Raw genomic sequence first — 15,477 nt, 5'->3', positions numbered from 1 at the left:
AAGTTCTCTCCTCCGCCGCTTTCTGATGACATCAGATCTCTGCCATGTTGGTATCCTATGCGAATGGTAGCATTTCGTTCCCTTTGCCGGGTAACCAAAGCAACGGGTGAGTCCTGACCGGCCCTCAGCAGGACCCGGACCGAGAAGCAGTTTCCGCGGGCTCCTTAGCCCTGGGCCAGAGCAGTTCCGGGAGCCGGAACTCGGCTGCTCCGTGCTCGGTGTATGCTCTGATAAGAGCAGGCTCCAAGAAGCACTCAGGCACTGAGCCTGAGTAATCTGTCTGCAAGCCGCAGGCGAATGGCAGCCTGAAATTACCTGTTCTATGGCTGAATGAGCTGTGGTCAGTCGAAAACTGGGATGGTGACGTCAGCTCTCCAAGATGATGGCCGCTGGCCTCCTCTGTGGTCTGACCGGTGTGGAGAACCGAAATGGACTGCTTCCTTCCCCCGTCTCGAACCCAGAATTCAGCACTGAGTACGGTGCTTGCACGGCTGGCAGAAACTGCAGCGCTGTATCCCTGCGTCACTATCTCCTCGTTTCCCAGCGCGCGCTGCAGACTCTAGCCGCCTGGACGCAATATCTTTAGTTTTTTACATTTATGTGGTGCTGAGGATCAAACCCAGTGCCTCATGAATGCTAGGCGAGCGTGCTACCACTGAGCCACCACCCCAGTCCCGAATTGTTTTAATTTTTATTTATCGTGGAAGGTATTTATTTCATCCTCAGCTCTGAAGCTTAATTTTGCTGGGTACAGTATTCTTAGTTGGCATTCATTTTCTTTCAGTGCTTGGTAAACCTAGCTTATAAAGTCTGGGTTGAAAAATCAGCTTATATCTAGATTGGTTTACCTCTAGATGTGAAAAGCTGTTTATCTTTTCTTGGTCTCATGCCATGGAGCAGCTTGGAAAGTAGCCTCCTTTTTTCTGCCATCTTTTGAGTGCTCAAAAAAACCTTAGACATTAATTTTGGACCCAAAATGCATGAATAACTTTTCTATACAAGTTAACTGTCAAAACTAGAATACAAACATTTTATAGTATGTGGATTACCATATCTGAAGTAGTCCCTAATCAGGGATACACACTAATGGTTGCTTAATAGTTATCTAAAGTGGTTTTCAGGAACACAGTGATGAACGTGGATTTGGAAGCACATATGAGTTTAAATTATAGCCACTACTTACTAGCTTAACTTAAACCTCAAACCTCTCAATTTCTTGATATTAAATTTCTTCTACTATAGAATGAGATCATAGTCCTAATTCTCAGGTAGTGAAGCTTAAATACGGTAGCAAATACCGATCTGCTCAATACTTCATACATACTCAGTACGGAATTAATAATATTAACAATACATCCTATGTGTAGAATATGAATTTGGAATTAAAACTTTCAATCTTGTTGGAATTTCAAGAAGTACTTTACTTCTGAATAGATAAAACCTTTTTCTTAATATTATTTTTCAGTTTAATTTTGTAGTAGCTGTGATTAAAGGTTGTTTAAATGTCTTCACTTTGACATTTAATCTTCAGAAGTCTTTAATTACTAGGTGTTCCACAAAGAGAATTAAGAAACAATCAAGTGACTACTTGAAATGCATGTTCCAAATTTTCTCTAGAGAATATTTACTCTAATTGTAGTCTTCATTGGTATTTCAAAGATAAATATGACCTTTTCTACAATAAACATGGAAATAGAATAAATAAGAAATTATATTTTTTATTGTCGAAAGGTCTTATGAACTTAAAAGTTGCTTTTCTTTTTAAGCAATGCAGTATTTATTTGGCATTGACAACACATGAATTTTTGAAATAGTTAACTTTTTCCATTTAAATACCAAAACTACATTTAAAGCCCTTCTTCCCCACTTGGAATTTTTTAAAAAAATTTTTACCCAATATTTATGTAGAGCATTCTGAAGAGAAAGTAACATTTTATGATTCTTGAGTATTATCATCAGTATGAATCCGTTAGCATGCTGTGTATTTCTATAGTAATACCTTTAGAGGCATTTGAAGTAAGGGGAATTCTTTGCCCTTGTAACCTACTCCATTTTAAAAACTCCTTTGCTGGTGGTACTTGGTTTGTTTTTATTCTTGGCACTACTAATAAGCTACTGGATATTACTACTTATCTCTGACACTGTTTGCCCAAAGTAGCCATCCTTTTTATTATTTACTATTCCATTTTGCTCATCTATCAAGTTGTAAACCCAGTGGATTTTTGTTAACAAACAGAATTTATAGTTCTCTAGTGAACAGTGGGATTTGTGGTACCTGTTATTTTGTCATGGTGGTACTGGGGATTAAAAGCCAGCACCTCACACATACTCAGAAAAGCAGAGCTACATCCCTACCCCGTATGTCACCTGTTCTTGACTCAAAAACTTTTAGAACATCTTGTTCTTAATTATTTTGTGTAATTTCCCATGCTAGATAATGGGTAATTGTCTTACTTCTGTTTTGTCCACTTAAAATTTAACACAGTATCTTTGTTCTTCAAACATTTTCTTTGTTTTTCTAATATGGATATTTTCTGTCGTTATAGGATCATACAAAATATACTTATAATCATGCTTTTTAATTACCACACTTAATTTCCATTGGCTTAGCAAAACTAGTTATTTTAGTTACTTTGTAACCTTTATTCTGATTTGGTTTTCCTTAGGAGAAAATTCAGTAATCTAAGCTTTTCTAAGTTTCAGGGAACAGAGAAATCCTTTTTGTATCAGATGATGGGTATGAGCATATGTGGGGGCTTTAAAGAACAATCGAAACTATCTCTTCAGATCTGGAGAGCTAAAGGCCACTCTGGGGATCAGTGCACTTTAACAATAATGGAACACTCTTTGAAAAATAACACATAGTTCAAATGATTAGACAGTCTACTTGTCTCTTGGAAATCAAGTGTCCCTTGCTCTCTACCTTAGCACTTTACCATTTTGATCACATTGTCACCTTCTTTATTTGCTTCTGCTAAACATTCTTTTATTAATCACTCCCTCACTTTCTACAAGTCATGGTTTCTGCTTACTGTGTCGTCCTCCTAGTTAGTTGTCTTTTACCTTCTTCTTAGTTTGAATTACTTTTGCATGTGGACTTCCCCAAGAAGACTTCATTGTTTTGACCAGCTATTATCCAGTATGTGAAGTACTTGTTTGCCAACAACATTTTGATCATTTTCATATATTAATGGATAAAAGATAGGCATCTAACCCCAAAGTGAAACTACCTTTGATTCTGTTATGGAAGCCAGGAGAGTGGAATCCTACAGTACATAATTTGCCTGCTTTGCAAATGGAACATCTTGTAGATACTGAGCTATCACTAGTTTGTTGATTATAAGTCTTGAATTTTTTAGGCAAGTTTACCAATACTGATCAAGGGAATTCTGGCTTTTTTTGTCTAAGATATTAAAAGTTGGAAAAGTTGTCCATTCCACTGTAACAAGAGAAGATTAGATTATCTAAATAATCATAACTTAAAATTTTTTTGTTAGAGAGTTAAGGTTACATTACATGACAGTCTCATTTTCCTCCTATTATCAGGTGAACTGGTGTTCCTATCCCATCTCTCCTTGGTGGTACCTGCAAGCAGGAACACCAGTTCACCTGATAATAGGAGGAAGATGAGACTGTCATGTAAGTGGGTATGGGGATTCATCCAACAAATTGCTAAAGGCCTAAAGTAGTAGGAAACAACAAAGTATGGAACCCTTGTATGCACAGACATAAGGGTATTTTCATACAGTTGCAAGTTGTTCTTTATGGACCTTTACCAGGTACTAATGAGAAAGACTGGTAAAAGAGCAGGAGACTAGAGAAAAACTGGTATAGAATTGGAGGAGGGTAATATCTTATATGGTGGAAAATGTTTGTAGTCCTGACTGGATTATTTTTCTTGTGTAATAAAAGCCTACACTGCTGAAGGAAGTGCACCAAATCTTAGCACACCATTGTCTCAGAAGATTCTTTGTAGCTTACGGAAACGATAAAGAAGAAAAACACCACCATATCCATGTTGGGGAAGAGAGCAGAAAAATCATCCAGAGTAGTAGAAGTTTCCTACTCCTTTGGAAAGTGAGCATCACTGGAAATGCTCCGGCCATGAAACTAAGGCCATAGATACTGAAACTAAAGCAGAAAATACAGAGTATCCTATCTTCAACTCTCTGATCCTCTTCTGTCATTAGACTAGAAAGCACCAAGTAATAGGTAATGGCAGTCTGCCATCAAAAAAAAGAGCAAGAGCATAGAGACTCAGTGCACAGAGAATGCCTAACACTGGGAGTGGAATAGTACCATTGAGAAACATTCTCCAGCAACTCGGTTTCCCCCAAAGCACAAGGGGACACTGAAGGAATTTGAAGCTAGTGATGCCCTGAAGCTAACCCTATCATCAACAAAACCCAAATTCAGATCAGTCCTGTCTCAATCTCCCAGTGAAGCACATAATCTCCTACACTAATGGCCTAGTAGAAGTGTGTTCTTTCTCAAGCATAAGTACTGTGTACCACATTCTCTGCTATTTTATATGAATTCCAGTATTTAATCAAAATTATAAGACACACAGCCAGGCATGATGGCACATAGCTATAATCCCAGCTACTCGGAAGGCCGAGACAGGAGGAGAGCAAAAGCCTGCCTGAGCAAATTTAGTGAGACCTTGTCTTAAAATAAATAAATGAAAAGGGCTAGAGTTGTAGCTTAGTAGTAGGGCACCCTGGGTTAAATCCCTAGTACACACAGAAAAATAAAAAGTAAAAGTAAAAGGTACCCACAAAGAAGTAAGAACATCCCATTGTCAATAACAAAGGAAACAGTATAACTAAATTCAGATGACCCATGTTTTGGTCATCAGGCAGTTTAAACAGTATTTAATATGTTAAATGAATAGTGCAAGGGTAACAAATGCCAAATTTTAGCAGAGAAGTAAATTGCAAAAGACTGATGAAAAATGCAAGGAATTTAAAACAAACTAGCAATCAAAGAAGAATGCTTCCAACAAGCTTTTCAGTTATCTCAACACATCTTTTATTGTTTAGATCTTTAATCTCTTTGGAAAACCTCATGTTTTGAAAGCATGATCTACAATGCAGAAAGGTTCAGAGGTACACCTTTTAATCAAGGATGAGAACTGTAACTTCATCAGTGGATTAATCCATTTGACTGGTAAATAATTTGAATGGACTACTAGTTGGTAACTGTAGGCACATTGAGCATAGTTGGAGAAAGAAAGACATTAAGGGAATGCTGTTGGGGATTATATCTTGTCCCTGGCTCCTTGAGTCCATGGTATTTATTTCTCTCTCTGCTTCTCAACTGCCATGAGCTGAGCATTTTTTCTCTGCCATTCCCTTCCACCATCATGTTCTGCCTAACCTCAGGCCCAGAGCAATTGAGTTTGTTTGCTGTTTATTGAACTTCTGAAACCAAGTGCTCAAAATAAATTTTCTTTCTCTAATTTGTTCTTGTCAGGTATTTTAGTCACGGCAAAGAAAAGCTAACTAGCACAGTATGCATGGAACAAAAAAAAAAAAAAAAGAAAAATCAGTGACCTTGGAGATTGGTTTAAGTTCTTATAATTTTTAATAGCCTAAGTGGGGGTGGGGGTTAAAAGAAAAAGAAATCCAATAGCTGTAGGGTGTTATCAATGGAACATTCACCAAAATAGACCATATTCTGGCCCATTATTTTAAAAATGTAAAAAAAAGTAACAAGTTTTAAAACAATAGTAATGTTAAGCAAAATGTTGTTGACCATAACAAATTAGAAATAAATAATAAAAATCTGAACAATTCACAAGTACTGGGAAAATAAACATGTTTATCAGTAATCTATCTGCTATAATGGAACTCAGTATTTTGTATTGAATGAAAACAAAATATTGTATATGTGGGATGCAAAGTAGAGCTTAAAAGGAAATTTGTAGCATGACATGTTATATTAGAAAAACGTCTTAGTTTAATGGTTTAAGCTTCCACCTGAAGAAACAGAGAAAGAACAAACTAAATATAAACCAAGCAGGAAGAAGGAGTCTGAAGAATTGTCTTCAACTATAAAGATATCCAGAGAAATTGAAAACTGAAAATAATGGAGAAAACTGATGAAACTGAAACCTGGTCTTATGAAAAGATTTATGATTGTTAAATCTCAAGCCAGACTGATCAAGAAAAAAGACACAAACTACCAATGTCAGCAATAAAGAATGGTGATATCAGTATAGATAATAAATGGAATATTATAAACAAACTATATTTCATTATATTTGACAATTTATGTGAAACAAATTTCTTGAAATTTCATTTAAGAATAAAATAGATAACTTTAATATTCATGTGTCTGTTAGAGATTAAATTAAAAGAAATCTCCAGGCTCAGATGTCTTCACTGGTGTATTCTCTCAAAGGAAGAAACAGTATAAATTTTGTATAAACTTCCATAAAATAAAAGAAATTCTTCTTAGTTTATTTCATGAAGCATTACCCTGATGCCAGATAAAGGCATTAGAAGAAGAAAAAAGAATGGAAAGGAAGGAAGGAAGGAATAACTTTAATTAATATAAACAAAAAACCCTAAACAAAATGCTAGTAAATCTAGCAATAAGTAAAAAGAATAATATTCATGACCAAGTTGTGTGGTCATGAAGAGGAATTTAGGGCTAACTCATTATCTGAATATCAATATAATTCACCATATCAGCAAACTAAAAAAAAAAAAAGTGCTCTTGCTAGTAGACGCGGAAAAAGAATTTGACAAAATTTAGCACCAGTTTATGATAAAAATGCTCAGCAAACTAGGTATTAAAGGTAACTGCCCCTAAAACCCTAGAATTGATCATTATACTTCATAGTAAAAGACTAAGTGCTTTCTGTTAAGATTGGGAACAGGCCAAGATGTCTGCTCCAACTACTCCTGTTAAACATCATTCTGGAGATCCCAGTTATTGCAGTGAGTGAAGAAAAACGCATGAAAGCCTAAATTATCAAGAGATTCCAGTACCATTATGAGAAAAGTGAAACCAAACACTGTTTAGTTGTTATCCTAAAAGCAGTGTTGATATGCAGTTCCTTTATCGGAACCTTTGGATGGAAGTGCAATCTTGCTTTCCAGTGTGGCAGCTGACTAACCTAAGAAGCATCAAATAACTTCAGTGGAACCTTTTTAGTTTAGCAGTGTGGAATACTTGGTTTTAAAATGAAGACTGAGGAGGATAAGGTTTATTTGTTAAGTAAAATGAATATCACAATCTCATTATATACAAAAAGAAAAAAGTCCATCAGTTCTTTTATATCACATTTTTAAAAATTTTTTTTAGTTGTAGATGGACAATACCTTTATTTTGTTTAGTTACCTAATTTTTAAATGGGAGTGTTGTGTCTCAATTATTATAGGCTGTATTACCATTATAAATTGACTATTTTGTTTACTTTGTTTTTAAAATTGTCAGAAACTGGGTGTATAAAGAATCAAAATCTTATATGAAAAAGTGCATTATCTTAAGATTTAAATTGAAAGCAGTGAGTATATGTTTGAAACTACTAAAAAAAGAGAATTTATATGACAAAAAATTATAGGCAGAACAGTGAATTCTATATTTTTGAAATGGTGTAAGCATTTAGAAATTATTTCTAAAGTAAATATTTTGGGATTAGAACAAAGAAAATATATGTTAATACTGTTTTTCATAGCTATTCCCACAAGTCCAGGCATAAAATAAATGCTACATGAGTTGTTCCAAAGTTGCTTTGTTTTCCTTATTACTATTACTTATCTATCTCGTTTGTTTAATTTGGAATGCCTGTACTATACAAAGCAGAATGAATAGAAGGGTAGAATGGTATAATGAACAACAATATTTAATAATGTTTTAGTGCTGACCATTATCCAAGGGTGTGAAATACGTTGTTTGCTTATAACAATTATGCAAGAAGTACTGTTATTACTGAATTTATAATAAAATAAATCAGGGCTTAACTATGACTATCCAAGGATATAGTTAACACCCTCAAAGAATATATGATAAGTTCAACTAGAAAGGTATGAATAGTTATGATATGTTCTTTCTTTGTATTAACATGGGAAAGCCTTTTTAGAGGAAACAATGCCATTCGTATATGGCATGGGACAATGGGCATAACATACCACAAGTAGAAAAAACACGAACAAACAAAGAAAGGGGAAAGTAGGAGAAACAGTTTGTAAATTGTGATCCAGTTGTGCTGCCTGTTTTGAGAAGAGTAGTAGGAGCCAATATTGAAAGGGCATATTGGAGCCAGGTTTTGAGAAATTTTCAAAATGTCATTCAAGTTTGTATATTTTTCTTTAAACTTTGGAAAGCCAAGAGGAAAGATTGAAAAATGTAAGATTTCTGGAGGTGAGAACCAAAAAGCACACAAAACTATGTACTTGGTTAAGTCTGAAGCTTCTAGCCAGGAACCTGTAATCTCAGGGCTCAGGGGACTTAACCAGGAGGATCACAAGTTCAAGGCCAACCTTGGCAATTTAGCAAGACACTGTCTCAAAAATATAAAAAGGATTGGGAATGTAATTGCGGTAGATCTCCCCTGGGTCCAATCCCCAGTACTGAGGGGCAGGGTAGGAGAGACAAGTCTACAAGCTCCTAAACCCTAGTAATCCTCCAGTGAATAGTTCTTTAAGAACCTAATTATAAGCCTTTTCCCTTAAAGATTACATAACTTTCGTTCAAAAAACATTCAGAATATGGAGACAAGAAGACAGACTTCTGGTTCTCAAGATTATTTAGGCTTATAGCTGGGTGCAGTGTACACACCTTTAATAATCCCATCTGCAATGGAATCTGAGTCAGGAGGGTGGCCAAGTTTAAGGCCAAACTCAAACAGGAATCTCTCTCAAAATAAAAATTTAAAAAGGACTGGGGTATAACTCAGTGGTAAAGCACTTACCTACGTTACTCAAGACCCTGAATTCAATCCCTAGTACTCCACCATACATACAAAAAGATACTTAGTCCTGTAAAATGGGTGTCAGATTAGATTGATATCGTTGTTGTAACAAGTTTAGTGTCTATAAACAGCACACATTTATTCTCTTACAATTCCAGATGTCAGAAGTTCTAAAATCTGTTTTCAGGACTGTATTCCTTTTGGAAGATCTGGGGGAGAATTCATTTCCTTTCCTTTTCTAATTTGTAGATGCTGTCTGCCTTAACTGGCTTGTGGCCCCAAAATCCATCTTCCAAGCCAACAGTGTAGTATCTTCCAATCTCTTTGCTTTTGTTGCTCCAATTGTCTGTTGATTTTTTTCCCTTCCTCTTATAAGTCTTGTTAATACATTGGACCCATCCATATAATCTCTCCACTCAAGATCTTAAGTTTAATTACATCTACAGAGTCCATTTTGCCATGCAGGGAAAGTTACTCAGAGGTTCCAGGGAATTAAGAAGTGGATATTTTTGGGTAATAATATCCAGCCCACAGATGATATACATGCATAGTAATAATCTAATGATTACTGGATATATATCATGTTGCAATATGATAAATAACTGGCTGGGGATAAGAAAAATTCAGCTGGCAGTTTTCAGTTCAAGCAGCTCATATAACTATGAGAATTCTGAGAATAACTGATGGTTGAACTGCATCTTAGGGGATAAGTAGGAATCCATCAAGAAAAAAAAAAGACAAGAGGAGTCTGGTCAGAATACCCTTGTTAAAGGGGCAGTAAGTAGAGGCAAACTGAAATTGCTGGCTTTGTTGATAAACAATTTTTTGACATAATCACAGAAATGAAGTGTATATATAAGTAAATGGGAACAGAAGAAAAAGAGTATCAGTCAGAGTAAAGGGCTCATAAAAAGAGACCTTTATCCTCCTCATTTTATTTTCCAGTTTATCTCCCTTGGTGGTTAACCTTTCACTTGATGGCTCAGGGTCCTTGTTCTTTTCTCATTGCTGTTTAGTTAAATATGGGAAGATCAGAAATCATTTCAGTTATGTACTTCATACTGTTAATACTCATTTGGCTTATGAAAATAAATATACCTTTATGAAAATATTATTTCAACTTTTATTTTACTTCTATTATTATTATTTTTTCATCTGTGAAAGCCCTTGGTAAACAAGAAAGAATGAGCATGAAGGTGCAGAGCTGAAGCATTGAGCCTGTCATAAAAGAGCAGTTAGCTAGTAGTAATTTTGAAAGTAAACCTTACTTATTCACTGATTATCAGGAGCAAAGGTAGAGAAGAAATTATCTGTGGTCTCTGTGTGGTAGCCTGTCTCCTTTAAGAGAGTGAGTTTCCTGAGGGTCGAATCCAATTAACGAGTCTCAATTTGACAATTTTGTATAAAAATCAATTCCTTTAGTCATCAATATTGCAATAACAATTATTGACATAATAAGTATTATTGACTTAATACCATAATTAAGCAATACACTCAAGTAAAAAATTTGTAAACAGACCTGAGTTTGAATTCTAGTATTGTGATTTTTCTGTGTAGTATAGAACAAGTTTCTTAAGCTCTCCAAGATTATTCTTTCATCTATTCAACGAAGATAATAACAGCTTCATGACTTTGTTGAGAAGATTTTAAAGAGTGTAATAGTAGCACATTTCTTTCAGGAACCATATGAGGAGTCTTTAGGTTTTAAAAAGTTTAGACTAGTTTCTAACAAAAGTGCTCAGTTTTGTCAGTATTGTTAATTTATTATCAAATAAATTATTATTTTTTTTTTTTGTCACTTTAGGTAAACCTTGGAAGCAACCAGTACCTTTTCTCTGTCGTAGTAGATCCTAAAGAAATGCCCTGCTTCTGTTTGCGCCATGATGTTGACGCCCTACTCTGGCAGCCACACTCCAGCAAACAAGATGATATGTGGGAACACATTGCAACTTTCAATGCTCTAGGTATAAAGCAAGCTCTTTGACAGTGTTTTCCATTACACAAAAAATTAGTTATCATTAAGTTTATTTGCCTTTTTCTTTTTAATTTGAGCTATCCTAATTACATTTAGATTAATTTGTGGTATGACTGGTTGCTTGTATTACTTGTGTTTTAGTTGATGAAGGCTAATGCTATTAGAACAGAGATAATCTGTTCTTATGCTTGTATGAAAGATTAACACAGAATAGAAATGGAAATGGTTATCTAACCACTTGAATCATTCTAATCAGTCATTTGCTTATTTTAATTCTTTTAAGTTATGCAATATTATAATATGAACAAGGGAACTTGTATTTAGGTTTCTTCATAGTAATCTTTAAAAGTAGCATAGAATTGCTCTAAGGTAATGTACATTAGATAGCATGTTCCACTGAACTTAAGTGGCCATTATAATGGAAACACTTAGAAAAGTGGCATTAAGCAGAAATTACATTTATTTGGTAGAATAAAAGGGAAAATACTGATTTCAAAACTAGGACTTAAAATTTTTAAGCCACTTTATTATAGGAGTGTGCAGTCATTTATTTTATGTAAAAATACATTAGTAACTATTGTGTAGGAGAAATTTTTTATGTTAATTAGCCACCATGACTTTATTGAAAGGTTGTTTTAAACTGACAGAAGGAAGTAAAATTATTCATTTTAATGGATAAATGTGCACAACCCTAACTGTAGAGATTTGTCAGTTATCCTTTATGGTGTAGTTAATAACGTAGGCTACTAAACTGGTTAATTCAGACACCAAATAGATTTTTATGACCTGAAATTCAAAGTTTAATAGATTTAGCTATATATTTTTAGCCTCTGTACTGTCATTCCTATTTTATAAAAAATCTCCTCTTTCAATAAGAGGAGAGTTCTGTCATATGTTTCAGATGCTCAGATCCTCCATTTGTATGCCCAAACCCTCTATTATAGAGGAAATCTGCTATGCTTGAGTCTAAATTAAATGAACTGTACATTAGATATGTACTCTTGAGATATAATCTGCATTACTAATTCTGTCAAAATTAGTTTGGACAGCTAATTCTAAACTACTCACATAGGAGTCTACGTCCTCTTCACTTTTCCTTCTTCAAACCTTACAAAAACAGTATTGATCTTCCTGTGCCCCATAGCTTTGCTCATTGTTTTTTGTTGAGATTTTGGTTTTCATTAGTGTTACTTTTTTTTATTGCACATGTTATAAAATTTAGAAACCATGTACCAATCTGAAAATTCTAGATTATCTTTCAAAACATAAATGTCCTTTAAATATGAAGAGATACTTTTTATTAAAACATGTGCATGATTTAAGATGATTTAAGATTGTTCAATTTCAAGGATATCCTAATTAAGTTTTTTATTAGATACTTGAGTCTTTTTTAGCTTGAGTAGTTTCAAAGTTCTGCTTTTGGGGGCTGAAATACAAAAACATCCTATTATAGTTTTGATATTACTGTATAAAAACACCACAAACATTGTAGGGATCATGGGAGAATGCATTGTGAATTAGTACCTTCAGGGATGCATTATGAACAGCCTCTTAAAGTAACTTCATGATATTATTTATTATACAGACATTTTTCCTATTTGATAAGAGAAAACACGACTCTGCTATATTTGTTATTCATCCACCTACATACTAAACTGGCATTTAAAGATCTTTTGGTGGACTGGTGTTGTGGCTCAGTGGTAGAGCACTTGCCTAGCAAGTGCAAGGCCCTGGGTTTGATCCTCAGCACCACATAAAAATAAATAACAGGATTATGTCCAACTACAACTAAAAAATAAATATTTAGGGAAAAAAAAGGTCTTAAACATTAAGATGCCAAAAGTTTTCAGATTTGTAGTGTTTTAATTATTCATGGAAATTAAATGGAATTATATTGTGCTGTTCTTGAAGAGATGAATTCCTATTTTGTTTCTTAGGAATTAAAGCTGTATTTTTGCACTGGTTGGGAGAAACTGTGGGTAAATTGCTAATGGTTCTGAATTCAACCATGATTGAATATTTATGGTATATATTTTACTTAGGCATTTTAATTTGTAATAGAAGTTATAAGATATTCAATGTTAAGCCATTATTTTCTCCCTTCCGCTTAACATACTTTTTTGTTGTTGTTGTTGTTCTTGTTGTCTGTCTGTCTGTCTTATATTTTTGGCAGGTTATGTCCAAGCATCAAAAAGAGACAAAAAATTTTTTGCCTGTGCTCCAAATTACTCCTATGCAGCCCTTTGTGAGTGCCTTCGTCGAGTTTTCATCTATCGTCAGCCTACTCCCATGTCCACTGTGCTTTACAACAGAAAGGAAGGCAGGCATGTAGGGCAGGTTGCTAAGCAGCAAGTAGCTAGCCTAGAAACCAATGATCCTATTTTAGGCTTTCAGGCAACAAATGAGAGATTATTTGTTCTCACTACCAAAAACCTCTTTTTAATAAAAGTAAATACAGAGAATTAATTTTTCCAACATGTTGACTTCTCTGTACTGGGAAAGTATTCAGCAGTGACTAAAGGACTGGGAGTTATACCATAACCTGTTAAGTTTTAATGTGTTAAAAATATCTCATATGGATTTTTTATATTTTAAAGGATATTAGAAATGTATTTAAAAGATTATGATACTGTAAAAACTATGGAATGAAACTGCAGATTTAGAAATATTGGCTTCTGTAAAAAAAAATGTAGTATTGGCAAGTATAATTATTTTTAAAAAACAAGCTAGAATCTCATATTTTATAAATGAAACATGTGTAGTTCAGTGTTTAAAATAAAAATATATATCATGTACTTTTCATTGATTAGGTTGGTACGTCTGTAGAATGTTTAGGTTAACAGTTGAAATGTTGAGTATTGTAAAAACTTATTTAAATGGACTAAATATCTGAGTCTATGCAAAGCAGGAAGTATAGCAGGTTGAATAGTCCTAAAGTTGCTCAGAGATCTTGGTTGTCTTTCAGATGAAACATAGCTTTATTTAATTTTTAATTGTTTTGCTCTGCCACCTAGATAAGGTTAACTACCATGTTATCCATTGTTGCATAAGAAAGTACCCCAAAACCCAGTGATTTAAAATAAGATTTATGACTTTTCACTGTTCTGTAAGTTGACTGGCTGTGCTCTGCATGGCCTCTCAACTTTTAGTATGCTAAACTGGGCTGCATCCCACAACAGAACAAATGTTTGAAGAGGGCAAGCTTCAATATGCAGTACCATGCCTGTACTCCCTTCATATTTGCAAGTCACATGGCCAAGTCTAGAATCAGTGCCAGAGAGGACTATATAAGGACATAGAAAGCAGGAAGTATGATTCAATAGAGCCATTAATGTAGTAGTCTACAAACAAGGACTAAGGACAATAAATTATCATTGTTAGAAAAATAATAAGAATTTATTGTCATTATTTTTCTAACAGCTTAAACAAAATAATTCTGTTTGTACATTAATTTTTTTCACCATGATTTTCAGTTTTATTTCCCTAGGTTTCTTTTGTTCCCCCCCCCCCATTTTTTCTTTTTTTGGTTGTTATTGTTGTTTTGGTACCAGGGATTGAATTCAGGGGCCCTTAACCATTGTCTCACATCCCCAGACCTTTTTTAGTTTTGTTTTTAGAGACAGGGTCTTACTGAGTGGCTCAGGGCCTTACTAAGTTGCTGAGGCTGGCTTGGATCATCCTGCCTCAACCTGTGCCCAGCTCCCTGGGTTTCTTTTGGTTTTTAGTTATCTGGAGTTTTTCTTAATAAGACTTTACTCTAAAAAGCAGAAAATGAAGATAAAAAGAGGTAAGATAGAAAATAGCTGTTCCTAACTTATCTTTTGTCAATCTGAGCAAGTATTTCACTGAATTGGATTTTAATGAAAGAAGAAAAAACAGGCTTAACAGAAGAGAAGGGAAAAGATGGGAATTGCTTACATGTTCTTAATCCCATCTCAGAATGCAGTTTCCTAGAGAGAAATTTAAATGGGTTTAAAATATATTACTGATTTTTGCCCCAATTTAAAATAAAAGATTTGTAGCTTGGGTATATGGAAAATGTCAAAGTCAGAAAATATGGTTTCTAGATTGAAAGATTACATAAATTTACTTTTGTCTTCTCCCTGGTACCAAAGAAGTTGCTTTCAAGTTTCTTCTCATAAATATACAGTTTTGAGGAGTTACTTAACTATTAAGTGAAAGTAATATTCCCTAATCCATAAACTCAAATGTGAAAATCTAAAATAAAGTCTCATTATGGAGAGTATAGTTATTATATCTTCCCCCCACTGTGGAATTAGGCCTCTTAATACAAATAATGGAAAAACAGACCTAAATTAATTTAGGCAAAAGAGAGGAAGTAATGGCTTATATTGCCAAAATTTCAATAATAGCTCTGAGTTTAATCATTGATACGTTAATGATCAGTTTTCACTCACAGCCACCTAGCTCCGTACGTGTTTGCTCCATATTTTAATAAGTTCTTGCCTCACTATAGTGAGAAATATGGTTGTTACATCCCTGCATTCCTATATCTAATAGGAAACCTTTGTCCCAGAAATCATAGCAAAAGCTCATTGTGAATGATTGGTTCTTAATG

General features: G+C 34.4%; 1 protein-coding gene across 2 annotated transcripts in view; it reads left to right on the top strand.

The window, feature by feature from the left end:
* The window catches only part of Nudcd1 (NudC domain containing 1), a 68,047-nt gene extending 53,718 nt beyond the window's left edge, over window positions 1-14,329 (top strand). For both annotated transcript variants that reach the window (XM_015486381.2, XM_015486380.2), the window contains exons 9-10: window positions 10,728-10,887; window positions 13,072-14,329. In XM_015486381.2, coding sequence (XP_015341867.1) covers window positions 10,728-10,887; window positions 13,072-13,364 — 453 coding nt within the window. In that variant the 3' untranslated portion in view covers window positions 13,365-14,329. The remainder of the gene's footprint in view (window positions 1-10,727; window positions 10,888-13,071) is intronic.
* Window positions 14,330-15,477: the final 1,148 nt, after the last annotated feature.

Source organism: Marmota marmota, unplaced genomic scaffold (assembly GCF_001458135.2).
Source record: "Marmota marmota marmota unplaced genomic scaffold, marMar, whole genome shotgun sequence".
NCBI classification, from domain to species: domain Eukaryota; kingdom Metazoa; phylum Chordata; class Mammalia; order Rodentia; family Sciuridae; genus Marmota; species Marmota marmota.
Note: the sequence above shows the minus strand (reverse complement) of the source record. Positions and strands in the feature narration are given on the sequence as shown.